At 50.3% G+C, this 16,939-nt stretch overlaps 3 protein-coding genes across 3 annotated transcripts; all 3 read right to left on the bottom strand.

Moving 5' to 3' along the window:
• Positions 1-612: 612 nt before the first annotated feature.
• EJ05DRAFT_328680 (uncharacterized protein) lies at positions 613-2,953 on the bottom strand. The gene is made up of 3 exons (XM_033740828.1): positions 2,798-2,953; positions 1,887-2,648; positions 613-1,842 (listed from the first exon to the last, which is right to left on the bottom strand). Exons 1-3 carry the CDS (start codon positions 2,814-2,816, stop codon positions 842-844), a joined length of 1,782 nt encoding a protein of 593 aa, XP_033601448.1. The 5' UTR covers positions 2,817-2,953; the 3' UTR covers positions 613-841.
• An 837-nt stretch (positions 2,954-3,790) lies between these two features.
• EJ05DRAFT_485076 (uncharacterized protein) lies at positions 3,791-5,712 on the bottom strand (the record flags this gene model as incomplete). The annotated part of the gene is made up of 4 exons (XM_033745412.1): positions 3,791-4,401; positions 4,448-4,680; positions 4,732-5,013; positions 5,147-5,712. 4 exons carry the CDS (start codon positions 5,710-5,712, stop codon positions 3,791-3,793), a joined length of 1,692 nt encoding a protein of 563 aa, XP_033601447.1.
• Positions 5,713-8,726: 3,014 nt separating this feature from the next.
• Positions 8,727-16,528, bottom strand: EJ05DRAFT_475230 (acetyl-CoA carboxylase acc1). Its single transcript, XM_033743760.1, has 4 exons — positions 15,886-16,528; positions 15,637-15,807; positions 15,468-15,562; positions 8,727-15,416 (listed from the first exon to the last, which is right to left on the bottom strand). The coding sequence occupies exons 1-4, from the start codon at positions 16,045-16,047 to the stop codon at positions 9,038-9,040; spliced, it is 6,807 nt and encodes a 2,268-aa protein (XP_033601446.1). The 5' UTR covers positions 16,048-16,528; the 3' UTR covers positions 8,727-9,037.
• Between the last annotated feature and the right edge of the window lie 411 nt (positions 16,529-16,939).

Here is a 16,939-nt window from a genome sequence, read left to right as displayed (position 1 = left end):
ACTGACTGACTGACTGACTGACTGACTGACTGACTGACTGACTGACTGACTGACTGACTGACTGACTGACTGACTGACTGACTGACTGACTGACTAGCTCAGCGTGCGGAGCTGCTCAACCGGGGAAAGGGGAGGGAGATATAGATTTCCGGCCTTCCACGTGTTCAAATGCCCTGATCAATGCTTGGGGTGCTTTTCTGTTCCATTGCACGAACCCTGAACCATCGTGTTTGCTCTTTCAATTCGAATTTCGAAGTATCAAGCAGCTCTTTTGATCGAAGAATCGAAGGATCGAAGAATCAAACAGCACTTATCCCGACATTACCTGACTTCCGTCAATCACGTGTATTTCACTTGTCAGTCGTATGTCTGGTTCAACTGTGACATGGGTTGGTTGCCTGGGAGCCGAAGCATAGTGTTGCAATGGGTGGCATGCCAGGGGGCGAGACGAATACGGCGCAGCCAGCTCATCACGCAATGCAACGAGTCTAAAGAGAGTGGAGAAGTGATATGAGGATATGACGAGAACTACCTAACCAAGAATGCAAAGGACGAGGACTACTAGGACGCAGATGAATAAGAAAGGGACGTACAGGAAATAGGCTACTATATCAGGGTGGCCAGGCTGTCGGCTCGCGTGCTGACTGGAGGACCCGATGGCCATAAGCCAGTATACTCACAGCTCAGTTTCTTAGGTGCCGGGAAATGAGCTGGAGGGGACCATGTCTAGTGAGAACAACTGCTTCGACCAGTTGTAAGCTATAGTCAACCAGTAGCGGAGGAACATCCAAACGAAGAGTGTTCCACGCAAGCCTACAACAACAGCCAACCCTTGTAACCATCATGCCCCATTTGCTATCCCTTTCCCAGGACCTACTATAGGCGGTCCAGGAGCTTGGCCAGTGTTGGGAGCAGGCCGATGTCCTTTGTGGTGCGGATGTCCGACTGAGTCAAGATCATGCCTTTCTATACCTCCGTCGTCCAATTCATCAGAGTAGTATTCTTCCTGGGTCATTTGTTGTGAGGGATCATCGGGGTGTGTACGCATATTCTCATCGCCGACCTGAGTGTGATGAGCATTGGTTGCATTCGTCTGTTGGCCGTTGTTGGCCTTTGAGTTCTTGCTTCCCTTCTTACCCCTCTTGCCCTTCATCCGAGCCTTCTCCAAAAGCCTCCGTTTTTCCGCAAGTCTCTTTCTTTCTTGCTTGTCTTTCTTCTCATACTGGTATATGAGAGCTCGAGGTGGCCTGCCAAAAATCGCCTCGTATTCGCAAAACTCGCATATCCACATGTCTTCCCTCCGAGGTGGATGATGCCAATTGGTAAAGTCTTGTTGAATCTTCCGCTGACGCGCGGCGATCTCATACTGTTTAGCAGGGCTACGACGTGGTTTTCTAGGCGAGGGAGCCTGCTGGTTGGGAGCTGCACCATGAGGTGGCGGGTGCTCGGCGTATTGCTGCTTTGCCCCATAGGCACCGTTGACAGCAGGGCCACTTTGAGTTCCATGTGCGGTCATGTTGCGATGAGAGCCCTCATGAACGGGTCGTTTGCCAGCGTCAACAGCAGATCTGCCTGTAGTCTGCCTGTTCGCATCATACAATCGTCTAGCCTCAGGAGTGTCAACTCCAGGAGGGTATGCACCAGCCTGTCCTGGCCATACCATCCGATTCGCAGATTCCGACTCGACCGTGAAGGTGAATTGACCGGCGTTCGGGGATGATCGTGACGCCTGCTTCTGGAGTAGGCTGGTGCTCCCGATCCCGATGCCGTCTTCAGCTAGAGGCGGTTGGGCTTGTGCATTAGCAATTGCGGTCGAGATGATGCCTCCTTGCGATCGTGAATCTATGCTGTTAATATTGTTTATACGGATCAATGAACGTGCATACCTGGGTCATTGGCCGCCTGACGTTGGCCATGCATCATCGCACCATTGGAACCGCTACCCATACTGACTGTATTTGCACCCGAAACACGCTGGCCATGTGGACGGCCTTTATTTCTTCCCCTTCCAGCACCAGACATGTCCACTCGAGTAGTCGCTGCTGCTGCGGAGGGTGATGCACGTACATGGCCATCTTCAAGATCATCGACAGCATGTCGACCATTAGGTGAAAGACCCATACCAGCCATCTCTGCCGACAGATTTGTCTGCTGGCTACTACTGCTGCTTGTATTTGGTATCTTGCGTTTTTTCTTGTTATTCGTATTCTCGAACGACTCGTACCCATCCGCTGAAGACGTCGTCGAGAGAGCCTTGGTGATAGCCGGGCCTTTGTTATTAGATCGGGCGCTCAGAAAGCTTCTGTCCGCTGTGGGAGACGAATCGTAGGATATTGGATGATCTTCCTCGTACTCGCTTTCTATATCTGAATTATGATGGCCACAGTTGCAGGTATGTTGATGCTGGCTCGCTCGTGGAGGTCTAAAAGATGCACTGTTCCCTCTGTCTACCGAACTGTACGGAAAGCTAAATAACTGAGCTGAGCTTGGAGGTGCAGGTGGAAAAACGATGGAGTCAGCTTGCTCGGGAGACAGTCGATTTCTAAGACGACGTTTTGGTAGGGGCCGTATTGGTCTTTCTGGGAAAACCGGTGAAGCTGTGTCTGAAGATGAATGTTGCATAGGCGATGAACGGGGCCAGTCATACCCTGTAGCGAGCGATGTCAAATTAGCAATGTTATTGCAAAGTGAATATGAAAACACCGTCATGTGTTGTGTGGCAGTGATAAGTGAAGGAATAGAAATGAAGTGTTGGTCGGCATAGACTTGGAAGAAATCCTGGTTGGGCTTCACTCACCCGCCGTAACAGCTGCCATGCTGGGTATTTCGACCCTGATTGCAGACCGTTCTTCTTGAATTTTCTGACGTCTTTCGCTTGCTCAGATCCTTTACCGTCGTCTCTTCGAGTTCAGCAATGCCACTGTGCTATCCTGAAGCTCTAGCGGCGGTTTCAAGTAGCTGTTTGTGTGGCGGATAGTCCGTCTGCGGAGGACAGATGTACAGAGGACGAATGGTAGCCAAAGCGTTGGAGATATCGAACCTAGAGACTCTCAGAATGTATGAGTTGGATTCCAGAGCACAAGAGTGGTGCGAGGATGCTAGGTACCTGACGTGGTGAATGGGTCGCTCTCGGACAATGTCCACGTAGTCACTGCTTAGAAATTGGAGCCGAAGAGCAACTGCAATCCAACCATCAGTAAGGAGGGCAGACCCACACAGGGAGTACGGCAAGACTAACAAGATGGTTTGGATATGTGAACGGTAGATAGATGAACTTAAAGGAGTTTGTCGAGAATAGGTACGGAGATCAAGTGCGACGTTGACGCTTAGGAGCCCACTAACTGCCCAATGCGTGTGAGGAATTGCATGTCCCCACCATCCCCTTTCCAGTAGTAGTAAATGCCTTAGGTTTACTGCATGAGCTCCCGTCCACATGTTAATGCCGTGGACCCATCTCTGCTCTGGAAATCCGACCATCCTGCTCCACTGTGTCGTGTTGGGCAATTGCTATATGTACAATGGTTTCAATGACGACTTCACGCTTGTCTGACCAACGCCTGCGGTAGACAGCCACTACAATAATCCTTACTGCATACGATCCTTGCCAGAATACCCTAAAATCGTTTTGTGAACTGTCGAGCCAGACCTGCTTCACTGACGCCATATAATGATCCCTCAGATTGGAATTTGAGAAATACGCATCTCCCATAGAGACTCATGCATCCACACCCCTCCCCGTATACGCCTCCGCAATGCTTGAATTGCATACGAATCCCACCCCAGTCATTTATCAATAGTCTTTCATAGCTTGCTGCCACAACTCAAGATCTCGTGACAAGTGGTCCATCATTTCCAACGGACTCAGCTTCTTAAACCTTGCCAAAGAGTCCTCTGCCGCGACATCTGTATCCTCTCCATCAATGTTTTTGGTTTCCTTTTTGCCATTCAGAGTTGTTGCTGTCCGACCAAGAGTAGTAGATGCCACCGAATTGCCCTTGTCTGCCATCTCTAATTGACGCTGTTGAATGTATTGTAGCATCGCGCTGGCTGGCTTGCGGATTTCATGCCAGGTTGTCTTCTCTAGCCTGGAGTTTTTAGGTCTTTGCTTGCTACTGACAGCATCGCTTCCAGTCCCAGTGTCTTGACCATTTGTGCGTGTCTGCGGAGACTTTGGCGATTGGTCTAGATGTGATGGTGATACCGCAGCGTTCGGCGTGGGATTATCGCGAGTATATTGATTTCTCCCTGTTCTGTTAGTCCGTTTTGGGGCTGGTCGGGGTGGTTTCTTTGCTGGGGCGGTCTGCCCGCTCGCTGGCGCATGCTCGAGAGGCTGGGGCTCCGGAATATCCCCTGGGACGGGCGTATCCTCATTGACAGGTGTCTCTTCTATAAGATCCGGATCTGCTTGTTTTAGCCTACGCATGCAGGAGGAACCCGTAACACATACTGTCTGCATGCCGTCTTTCTAGACGACCTCTTCGTTTGTTGGCTGCCTCAGCCTTCTCTTTCTCACGTTCCTTGTCTCTTAACTCCTTCTCTTTCTGACTCTTAGCTGCCGCTCCACGCGGCCTGTTCTTTCCGTTCTGTTTTGCTAGAGGGGTATCGTCATCAGAGTCTAGAACAGGGGAAGACGCGATTGAATGTGATCCGGTCCGGGCTCGTTTCAGCTCCGGCTGTATTCTTCAGACTATTAGCGATCGCACTGTCAGGGAATGGGAGCGGACCACGTACTCTTCACTCTCATCGCGGCTCCTCTTGCCTTTGCGACTGGCACCTTCTTCTGCCCCAACAGTGTCCACGTCCGTTTTACTCTCCTCCATGACTTTGCGAAGCACTTCTTCTTCGTCTTCGGCGGCCCGACTGTTCATGGTTGACCGTCTCTTTTGTAGCGCTTCACGCGCTGCCCGCTCACGACTTGCTTTATCTTCTGCCTCCTTTGGCACTGAACTCTTGCGCACTGGAGGTTTGGGCAGGACCCTTTTTTGCACTGTGATGTATAGAGAGTAGCGTTGTCTATTGCAGTGTCAGCCTGTGTTGCATAGCTCTCAAGGATATAATGTGACATGATTGCCGTCATACAAGGATACCAATCTCAGATGACCCCTACGACGGTAGCAAATACGAAGGATTGTAGAATACGACATACCCGCTTGAATTTTGCGCGACTCTGTGAAGATCAGGTCTGCATAATTCACAGAAATACTGTGGAGGATTTTCGGAGGCCTCAACCATCATGCCCGCACAGCCAGCGTGCTGCCAGACAGAACATTTATCGCAGGCTAGAAACCAGTCTCCCTCAGTCGAAGGGTCACCACCAACTGCGGCCCCAAGCTGGCCCTCGATCGGCTTGGTCAAATCAATTGGTGGACCAGGATAGTCCTGGTTACCACAAATACAACGAGTGATCTCGTCTTCTTCACCGGCATCTTCGCCGGTTTCATCTTCTAGTTTCGTATTATCGTCAACGACGTCTTGTGCTCGTGTTCGGCGTCTAGTTTGTGGAGGCTCGCTGTGCTGGGCAAGCGCCAGCGGCTCGTCACCGTCTTCAGAAGACAACGAATGAGGCGTAGAGGATTTGTTGGAGGATTGGTGTCTATTTATGGATCGTGTCACGCGGTCTGCGCGTGTAGAAGATGTCGAGGAGGAGGAATTGCTATGCGCAGTGCCACTGGGCAGCGGTTGTGAGGTACGCGACCGTTGACGCTGTGACATGACTGGAAGAGATCTCGAAAACGGTGAGCAAAGTTTCTCATGCGCTAGGATGTGATCAGGAATTTTTCGTACAGCTGCCAATTGGCAAGAAGTGCGGGCGTGGTATGGTTGTGGAACAGAGCGTAGATTCGCGTAGGGACGAGGCGGCCAAAAGCTCTTTAGAGCTTTAAAGTGTGGAGGGAGTGAAGGTGAGTTCGGAAGTCAGATTCGAATATGGACTGAGCATTGTGATGGCTGTGTTCAATCGTGTAGAAGTAACTCGAGTGGAGGTTGTGTAGGATTGAGTCGGGTGAAAGGTAACAGTAGCAGTAGTAGGATCAAGGCCGGAATCAAGTCGAGTCCACTCCACCTGCTAATAGGCACTTTCACCCATAGGATGCCGGCCGGCGGTTTTGCTCCCGTCATATTCAATGCCTCAGGCATAGATTCAGGTTGGCCTGAGCGCGTGTTCCCGATCTCGTGCTGCTACGGTACCGCCGTTCATTGCTCAAAGAGACTCTGTGATAGCGTAGATCTGGAGAATATCGTAATAGGTAAGAGGACTATCATGCAGCACGGGTTGCAGCTCGTCGATTGTGAATACTTGCGACTTCAACGTTGTGTGCGAAAGTTGCAAGCTCCGATGTTTAGTCAGCATGGATCGACAAGCGAACCTAGTAGGTAGAAGCTGCGCGCCGCACTCCAATACGGAGCTGATCCTGTGTAATGCCGCCAAGCTAAGCAATAGAGAAAACATTTACATTTCTATGTGCTGTGCCATCGGAATAAGTGAGACAACCGACCAACGATATACACGCCAAAACATTGCACAAAAACGAAGCACTTCAGCCCATACAACGGGTGTCAAGCGCAATGGTGACATGCGCCAAAGATGAAAGACCGTATTTCTTTCAATGGAGATATAACCATATACTCAAGCATGTAAGAAGTAGTACAGAAGCTTTTGATAAGTCTACTCCAGCCCATTGGGTTTCGTTTGTGATCCTTCAGCCATCAAATGATCGTAGGTCCCGGGGCAAGTCGCGCTACGTTACTTGGATGGACTTTTCCATATATCAAGAGTCTGGGGCATAATTAAAGCTACCAGATGCGGGATATTCCAAGTTTTGTGTGATTGATATGTAGTATATTGCTGCTACAAAACATATCGAAAATTGGGCACAAGGAGGAGAAACACTGAGCTCGGTTACAGCCTCTATAATGACCGCTTTTCTCAGATGTTGATATTGTTCAAATATCTACAGTATGATAGAGGTATGCTCTTTATAGACCAGTAGGAATAATTACAGTCGATGTAGAATGGCTCCTACTGTACTACCAACTCGAGCCAAACTCGACAAGAGCTGTGGTCGACTCGTATATGACCAATATCAGTTGCCTGAAGGCCAAATTTCCCCCAAGTCTACCTTTCCCAAAGTACGGGACTCCATTCTGGCCCAAATTGCAATGGTTCAGACACAGGTGTGGTGTCCGCCCTGCAGAAGTTTACCATCAACTACTTCCCTAGCCTTCAGTAGGACAGAGGACTTAATCATATCCGTTCAGAGAGACGATGTTGATTCGCAAGCACAAGCAGCAACTACCATTGCCATTGAGAGTAAGCTCTCCACCGGAATTGCGGATCGGATTCCCATAAATTTTTGCTATGGGTACGACATCGATGAACAGTTCAGCGCAGATTTACATTATCAAGCCCACTCGTCGTCGCTATAACCGACTCCAAGATTGTAGTAATGCTCATATTTCACTGATCTCGCCAGTCGATCTTTGTTATCTCACGACCTCGTGTTACTATCTATATTTCCCTTGTAAACTCCGCCTTTACTACCACATAAGGAATAGGCGTCGTAGTCAACACTGGCTAGTAGAGACCCCTAAGCGTATTTGTTCACGGCCTGACTTGGATTCCTCGAGTAGTGCAGTAGAGCTTTAGGCGAGTAGGCCAACAAACAGACAATCAATATCTGTACTCCTGAGCATATCCCCCAAAACACCATGAACCATCTCCGGGCCTAGGACGATAATCTGTTCGAAAGACACAGCATAATTCGACGTACATATAGCCGTCATTCATAGAAGGAAGCATGATATAAATAAAAAGAGGCGAGGTGTGTTCTGCAGAATCAAGCTGATACTCCTCACTCTGTCCTCTGTGCCAGGTCAGTCAGCCATTTGGTATATGAACAGGTCTAACAACCAAGAAAAAGTCTCCTCATGTTGCTTTAGTATCAGTACACAATAGGGGACCAGTGAACAAACACATCCATCCACTTCAAAAACCCTCATACACAACTACTATCCAGAAAAGTAGAGTATGCCAGAGATGCTACACTCGCCCATCAAAGCACCAGTAGCCATGACAACTCTGCAGCATTACACGGCGTCAAAAACGCAACTGAGCGGAGAGTACATCCACGTACACCCATAGCAGAACTCATCATACCACAGCACCCCCATCTCCGTATCCACAAATCCTCCCCCCCACACCTCCCAAAGGGTACAAACCAGAACTCCCCACCTTAAACCTCAAATACACCAGCACAATCATCAGCATCCATACTTGCTATAAATCATGACTACATTAGCAAAAAGTTTCCACCTACTGGACTTCCTAAGAAGACTGGGTGTAGTGATCGAATGTATATCTTCTCGCCGACACCTCAGGGGATCTGGGTTGACTCGACTCCGGTGATGGAAGGAGGGTCTCCTTGCCACGATGGACAGCTTGGCTGCCCCCGCGCGGTTTGATGTATGTAAGTGACATTGGAATATGGGAAGGAGGGGGATGGAGTTGTACTGAACCCCAACAAGAAAAAGAGAGTTGAGGTTAAGCTTGAGCGTTTGGTCATTCGCCCAACCTCAGTTCTAGAATGTCACGGATATGACTATGCACCACATCCAGACTCGGAACTCTTGGAAGTTGGAAGTACAAGCAAGAACCAGCTGTGATACGGTAGTAGCCATGCATGGCGTAGTTTAAGAAAACTTGTGCAATTAGGGAGAGCAGGTATTGTAGTAGCCTAACGGATGTAGACGAGAAGCTTTATAGTCTATGCGAATATCAAATATAGATTCGAATAAAACAAGCATTGAAAATGAGAAGAATTACATGCTAAATACAAACATAAGTCAGATTCCAGGACGTATCCTCATAAGTCCCTTGACATCCGTCCAAACGCAACAGGAATGCAGAATAAAAAGATCTACTAATTACACATGATACCATGTCTCAGCGCCTTGTGTCCAGGTCCGTCTCTAGGGTCCCGAATCCTATCAACTTCGCTAGCCGCAACAACACTTCAGAGTTGGATTTTCATCGTCTTGTCTATGCTTTTTGTAGCATCTTCAACAATTCCTCCTTTTCTGCTGTTGGCAACACACTCAAAGCTTGTGCAACACCCTTCAGCGCACTGTCTTTGTCCTTGCGCAACAGCGCCGACACCTCATTCGCTACACCATCCTTCTTGATGCTATCCACCTTAGCATTAACTTCCTTGCGGTTCTCCTCGTACCAGATCGCGACCGACATATCGTCGTTGTCAAAGTCCGCCACGGCAGACCACGCCTTGAGGTGTGCGAGGTTGTTGCCACGACTGGTAAGGTCGGCCGGTGCAGCTGCGGCCATCCGCTTGAGGATATATTCCTCATTGAGACGACGTCGACAACGCCAGTAGAAGAAGCGGCGAGCGTTCTGCCAGCGCAGCGGTTGGCGGATCGCACCGACGGCATGCATGCGGCCGGCGCGATCGTGCAAGTCGGCGAACTGAATACTGATCTGACCGTAGACTGGAAGAAGGAGTTCTTCACGCTGGGTCATCTTGGCCTTGAGCTTCGCGGCTTCTTCCTGAGGGAGGTTGTTTTTGGTGAGCTTCTCTCTCAATTCGCCGTATATAGGGTCAAGACGAGCCATCGTCTCCAGTTGTCGGTCCTTACGGTACTTAATGCCGACGATACCTTCTGGTTCAAGGACACCACCTCGGGAATCCTCGTCGGCATACATCTCCATCATCTGTGGATTGATCGTAGGATCAACCACGACCCATGAGCCTCCACGAAGTTCACCGAATGGTGGAATATAGATGAAAACTGGTTGCTCGTACTTCACGAGACCATCGACAATGTAGGAACCATATTTCAAGACCTCGTTGTACATATCACGCTGACCACCAGAGAAACCTCTCCAGTTGGCCAGAATCATCAATGGGAGTTGTTCTCCGTTGTTGAAGTCCTTGAGTGCTTGAGCGGTTTTGAAAGCGGAGTTGGGGTACCAGACACCACCGGCCTCAGAAGCGACTTGCTCGATGGAGTCAGGGTTGGCAGGGTCAGCTGGCGTTACGTTCTCAACAGAACGTGTCTCAACAGCAATGACACCCATCGGAATGCCACCAAGACGAGCGCGACCAACGACGACAGTGCGGGCCCATCCACCTAGAGTCTCCTCGAAGGAGTCCTTGTCGAAGAGGCCTGAAAGGAAACCTTCATCATCTGGCTTGCCGGCGATCAGATGTCTCACATCGTAAGGTTGCTTTTGTGGCGGGAAAAAGGTGATGTCACGGTCCCAGTTGTCAATGGATGGCGAGATTGGTACCGGATTGCCCTTCTTGTCCGGTACGAACGACATCCAGTGAACAATCTTCGACACACCCTCGAAGTCATCCGCAGCTGTGAGATGAGAGACACCGTTCTTGTACATAATCTGTGTTCCACCAAGTTGTAAGTTCGACGTATACACTGGTCGGCCAAGGAGTTTGTTGATGGCTTGAGCACCAGTGAGGATGATGGGCTGGCCCTCGATTTGGACAGCACGCTGTCCAAGGCGGACGAGGTATGCGCCAATACCTACGGATCTGCAAGTAACGAGGGAGACTGTGAAGATGTCCTCGTAAGCGCGAGAAGTAGCACCAGCGATGAGACCGGATCCACTCAAGCACTCGACACCAAGACCGCTCTCAGCTCCGACGATAGTGGTGATCTTGTGGCGTACTTCACCGTCTTCGACCACTTTCTCGGTGATGACAACATTTCTCTTAGCCTCCTCGAAGTGCGCCTTCTTTTCGGGTGTCAGATAGAGGTACTTGAACCCAGCTTGCGGGTTTTCAGGGTCGTTCCAAGCCACAGAGAAGTGGGGAATGAGCTCCTCGGCCATTCCAAGACGTGCACCAGAATTTGCAGAAAGATAGATTCGCGGTATTCCTAGTTTTCTGGCAAGCTCTGAGCACTTGTGGAAGAACTTGTCCTCTAAAGGACCAAACGAACCAATCTTAAAGGTGATGTCATTGGCAATGATAATGAACTTGCGGCCACGAGGGTACTCCGGAGTCCTCGCAGTCACCATCCATCCGACCATACCAATGGAGTTGGTGCCTGGATCGCGACTGACTTCAGCAAGGTTATCAGTGTCGTCCAGAACAAGCTCATTGTACTCGATACACTCTCCCTTCTTTGGCTGGCTTGACTTGAGACCGGGGTGTTTGGCGACGACTTGATTCCAGCTATTCTCAACGGCTTGGCGGAACAGCTCGGGGAAATCGTAGACGTACTGCGTACCCATGACGTGGGCCTTGTAACGCTTGGGTTGCAAAGCTCCCTTCGTAGGATATGGAGTAGCCACGGGTAATAGATGCATGGATCCGGGCTTAGCAGCGTTGATGCTGTAGAATAGCCATTGCTTTCCTTTGTCAGACTTGCGCTCTGCGTATAGCTCGACCTGGACAATGTAACCGGAGGTGTTGCTGATAATGACACGGATCGGGTAGGCTTCTCCTGTGTTTGCATCTTGGCAGACAATGCGGAGCTCGGCACCCGTAATGCGAAGTCTCCACAGTCGTCGACCGAAGCGCTCCAAAAATCCTGCCAGAGCCTCCTCTAGTTGGCTAGGCTCGATTGGAAGTATGGTAGAAAAGTTGATGAAGATATGGTTCATGTCCGAGTTGTTGTTGCCAATAATTTCCATGGCATCGAGAATGTCGCTCATCAATCTGTCGGCCTCGGATCCCATGTATTCCAACGGTGGAATGTCTTCTCGAAGCCGACCAGATCGTACGACAGCTCTGGTGAAGTACCTCTTGTCGTTCTCTACACCTTTGCCGATAGCCTCGTAAATGTGAATATTTCTGTTCTCGGTGAATACCGGCTTGATGTTGAACTTGGAAAGACGTCCGAGTTCGAGCTGGAAGGCCAAGGCAGGCTCGATGTGACGGATACTGGCATCCTCCTCGTATCTGGGGCCTCTGAATGTGTAGTATCCAGGGTAAGTACCATCCTTGTGACCGCAGATGAATGTGAGACGTCGAATGCGACGAGCGAGGAGTTCTTCCTTGTAGTCATTGACAATGGATGTGATACGAGCCAGTATCTCCTTGTCGTCGTAGCTCTCGGCATCACGGACAGCGACATTACAAACGTTCGTTAGCTCGTCAGTTGATGTATCAATCTGAGGAGTTGGAGCAGGCCGACGCGCTTTGGCAGGGTCAGTGAGGGGAGCAGCAGGTCCACTTGGTTTTCGTGTCCGGACGGAAGGGAAGACTTCAAGAGCGCGGGCGAGGTACTCCTCAGCATCGTCTAGGAACTCGACCGGGACCACGGCACCCTTGCGGCTGGGTTCCTCTTCGCCGCGACGATTCATGTAGCTAAGATCGCTAAACGATGACATACGCTTGAACCCATCATTTCCTAGTGGAGTACTAGGTGTCGACGGGTGTGATGATTCGACTGGTAAGCCGAAGTCAGACTCGCCAACCTTGCGCAAAGCGAAGTCCCAGGATAGAATGAAGGGTGCTTCTCCTTCCGTCTTGTAGTGGATAGCTCTCAGCTGGTAGGCACGATATGCTCGGCGGGTGTAGACCTCCAGAGCCGCCAAGGCAACCCATGGGTCCTTATGCGCGAAGAACTGAGGTAGGACATCGAATACCGTAAATCTGGAATCGACAACTTCTTTGAGGATTTCGAACATGGGCTCGCGATGATCCCAGCCGCTTTCACCATACTTCGATTCGATAACCGAAGACCGGAGAATGTGCTCCATCTGCGACGTGCGCTCCTCGAGCGAAGGCATAGCGCACTGGATAAGCAGCTCGCGGGCCTTGAGAGATACTCTAGAAGTGGGCTTGGAATCAAGCTCAGTGAGTTTCTGCAACGTGCTCTTGAAGTTCTTTGCGACGTTGCCAACATTAGGCCTGTTAGGTCGGTAAACATCGAGGATGGCAACTATGAGATTGTTCTTCGCGGAGCATCGAGTATGCGATAAGATAGTTTGCACAACCATACCCAGATTATCCCTGTTGGAATCTCTAAGTGCTAGGACGACCTCTTCATCGCGAGAGTCACGGGATGAGAATTGCTTCTCAACATTGTAGTAGTGCATGAGAAGACTTATCATCACGTCGTGCTCGTGGTGCTTGAGACCCTCGGTGTAGTTCTTCATCACTTCAACCAAGGGAGCCAAAGCGGATCGCAGGATGTCGCGATCACCTGAGGAGACACTCTCTTCTAGGAACTTGTTGAAACATTTCGTGAGGGCCTTAGCCGGAAACTCGAGACCTCTTTGGTGCGCACGCTCGACAATCTGAGCCAGGGACTGGTCAAGCTTCTGCGGCATACGAGCATGCAGAGCAGAAGCTTGCGAATTCCATTCTCCGTATGGGAGCTCTGGGTTGCGGAGCACTTCGATCAGCTCTTCTAAAGAATCTTTCATGATGACCTGGTTATCGAATCCTTCTAGGATGTGTTGCAATACTCCGAAAAGGTATACGAATCGTTGGGGAGGTTTGCTACCCATGACTTGTGGTGGACCGAGATCGGGAAGGTGGCCCAAGAAGGGCTGTGCGGATTTGACTTTGCTTGGGTCATCCAGAGCGAGTATACCGAGAATATCTCCAGCTTCGAGCGTTGCTCCCGGCTGCTTGATAAGATTCACAACACCATCCTCTTGAGCAATGAGAGGCATGTACATCTTCATGACCTCAACTTCGGCGAAGGCCGAACCTTTGCTCACATGTGCACCGTTGTCCACGGTGAACTTGACTAGCTTACCAGGGCTAGGAGTGCGGAGTTGGGTTGGATCGTTTTCTTGCTCGAGCAAGCAGGTCTTGCTGTCCACACTAATACGCGTAGCGCCGACTTCTTCCTTCCAGTATACATTGTGACTCTTGCCGCTCAGCAGAATCAGAAGACCGCCATCTGCCAAAGCTCGCACACCGACTTGCGCCTTCGAGCCGTTGATGAAAAGCGTGTAGCTGTCCGCGCTGGATTTAGTAACAGTAAATTTGTAGCGGTTGCCTTCGTAAATGAAGTCGACCGGGAATACAGTCTTCAAGAAGTCCTTGGGTGGAACCTGACCTTTCTCTAGGCTGGCACGGTAGTCTGACATACACGCGTCACTTGCAACATGAGCTTTCGTTACAGCACCACAAATGACGGCCACCATAGGATCTGGGCGTTCTGCAGTAAGTCTTTTGGTGATGAGTTCATCCAACCAGCCCGTCGTAATAGTGTTGTCCTCGAAAGCCGGAGTCTCAAGAAGCTTAATTAGGTATTCGACGGTCGTCCTGAAGTCACCGCGAATGCTCAATTCTTTCAGCGCGATGACCATGTGTTTTCGCGAGGCTGTTCGGTTCTCACCATAAGCGAAAATGTGACCAAATTGACTGTCCGAGAAGCTGTGGATACTACTCGCCGAACTGACAGAGAAGTAGCCCCAAACATTAGAACTACTCCTGAAGTTTAGTTCGTGCATAGTGCCGCTGGATGGCTTGAAACCTTCACCGGGGTCCTCGGATGTGATACGACAAGCTGTCGTGTGACCCTTTGGCTTTGGTCTGCGGTAGTTCACCTCACTACCTTCCTTGCTGAAATCAAAGTCGATCTCAGTATCAGCGTGTGGATCCACGCCGTAGAGTGTTCGGATGTCCCTGATTCTATGAAGTGGCAGACCCATGGCAATCTGTAGCTGAGCCGCGGGTAGGTTGACACCGCTAACCATCTCTGTTGTCGGATGCTCGACTTGAAGACGCGGGTTAAGTTCTAGGAAGTAGAATTTGTCATCGGAGTGGGAATACAGGTATTCGACGGTTCCAGCAGAGACATAGCCGACCAGTTTTCCGAGCGAGACAGCGGCACGCTCCATAGCCTGGAAAGTTTCGGGGCCAGCAATTGTGACCGGGGCCTCCTCGATAATTTTTTGGTGACGTCGTTGCACCGAGCAGTCTCGACCGAACAAAGAAATGTTGTTTCCGTACTGGTCGGCCAACAATTGCACTTCCAAATGTCTCGCGTTTCCAGCGAGTTTCATGATGAATATGGGTGAACCGGGGATTTCGCTTGCGGCTGCACGGTACAGCTCATGGAAAGACTTTTCGTCCTCGACCTTGCGGATACCCTTGCCACCACCTCCTTCTGAAGCCTTGACCATGACCGGGAAGCCGATCTTCTTAGCCATTGCCAAACCTTCTTCGGGAGAATGTGTGCAACCCTTGTCGTAAACGTGATCTGGGACCGTGACGATGTTCTTGTCGTCGATCTCGACCTCCTTGACGCCTTCGCCCGACCAGGGTATACACGGCACACCGGCGTGCTGTGCAACTATAGTGGACGAGATCTTGTCACCCAGAGATCGCATCGCTGATCCCGGAGGACCGATGAACACAATCTTGTTTGGCGATGCGGCGAGAGATTCAGGAAGTTTCGGATTTTCAGATGCGTGACCCCTAGAGTTTCCATCAGTGATGCTACAGGCACAAATATCGACAAAAACTCACCATCCAGCCCACACGGCGTGTACACCCATGCGTTCAGCAACATCGACAATCAAGTCGACATTGGCGTAGTTGTTGTTGTTGGTCCCACCAGGAACCTAGAGCTCAATGTCAGTCATCCACTCTGCGCATGTCTGGTAATGCTCTGTGCTTTGCTGCATTTTCGACCTACTTCAACATATTGGTCAGCCATGCGAATGTAGTCTGCATTGGCTTGTAAATCTTCTGGTGTAGCCATAACTGTGAATTGAATAGCTCGCTCGTCGCCAAATGTCTCGTATGCCCATTTTCTGACACTGCGGATTTCTTTGACCGCCGCAATACCGTTATTTGCGATTAGTACCTAGAACATTCGTTAACATCCACAGCACAACCATTGTTTCGGTCTCGTGGGAAACCTCGGATCCGTTCTGCTACTCACATTTGTGATGACAGTGTGGCCGCCGTTCGCAGCCACGAATTCTCTGACTTTGCTCGGTCTGGCGACACCAAGATGGCTGCCGCCGATGAAGTGAGCGGGGAGGTCGTATCTTGCGGCATTAGCACTGGGATAGCCATTCGAGTGTCCGTTGGCTTGCGCCATTGTGATGTAGAGAGCTCGCTGACTGAGAAAGTGAAAGAAAAGAAGTTCGAGGGAGGCGTGATTTGTTGAGTTACGGGGGCCGGGCGGAGAGCTGGGACCCGATTATGATCAGATGAGGCGTCTGACAGACTCTGTACAGGCGATTACAAGAATTGTAAAGTGCGCCTATAGCGTAGTATAGTATGAGATACAAAGGGATCCTCGGGACGGGATCTCTAAAAAGTTCGGAGTGAGGTTGTGAAGAAGACAACACTTTATCCCCAAAAAATCGCAGGAGTGTCCGGTAGCGCAGAAAAGGCCGGGGATCCTTTTGCTAACGCCGAGACGTAGTTTCTTTGTAGAGGAGAGGCTGGGAGGTGCGATTAATCGACAGGACGAGAGGTGAGATATGAGGCAGAGTATGGAGAGTAGGATGAGGATGTAGAGCGAGACAGTTGAAGGTTGCGGAGGAGCGCGAGAAAAGATTATTATTATTATGAATAGAATCTTTGGGAGAAACACAGAGCTTCCTCAGCATGGAGCTGTTGAGCGTGGGTGGGTCTTGCGATGCCCAAAGAGGCTAGACTAGCACGCTAGCTCCCCAGAGTGGCCAGTGCAGTACCCGGACGACTCGAAAGAACTGCAGAGCCCTGAAATTTACCCCAAAATATTTCCCGGTTGGCGTCACAGGTCCCTGCTGTGTCCCAACTTTGTTGATGCTCCTCTGGCACCGAGTATACTCAGCATAGCAGAGCGCCCTGACTGAGCCACTCCATTCATATCTACGCGACTAATTTCGTCTTTAGAATCCTCCGCAAGTGAGTCGCCATGACGACACGCTATACACCGTCGCGAAGATGAAGCGGTGCTGGTGTTGGACAGAGTACACAATACACTTGATGGGACGACGGTA

Source organism: Pseudovirgaria hyperparasitica, assembly GCF_010093815.1.
Source record: "Pseudovirgaria hyperparasitica strain CBS 121739 unplaced genomic scaffold EJ05scaffold_6, whole genome shotgun sequence".
In the NCBI taxonomy this organism is placed as follows: domain Eukaryota; kingdom Fungi; phylum Ascomycota; class Dothideomycetes; order Acrospermales; family Acrospermaceae; genus Pseudovirgaria; species Pseudovirgaria hyperparasitica.
Note: the sequence above shows the minus strand (reverse complement) of the source record. Positions and strands in the feature narration are given on the sequence as shown.

Bases quoted from the DNA above. Each gene is read 5' to 3' on its own strand.
- EJ05DRAFT_475230 (XM_033743760.1), bottom strand. From the start codon at position 16,047: ATGGCGCAAGCCAACGGACACTCGAATGGCTATCCCAGTGCTAATGCC. The intron at 15,808-15,885 runs GTGAGTAGCAGA...CGAATGTTCTAG, and splicing joins GCCACACTGTCATCACAAAT to GTACTAATCGCAAATAACGG. The intron at 15,417-15,467 runs GTGAGTTTTTGT...TGGAAACTCTAG, and splicing joins CACGCCGTGTGGGCTGGATG to GGGTCACGCATCTGAAAATC.
- EJ05DRAFT_328680 (XM_033740828.1), bottom strand. The intron at 1,843-1,886 runs GTATGCACGTTC...TTAACAGCATAG, and splicing joins TCAGGCGGCCAATGACCCAG to ATTCACGATCGCAAGGAGGC.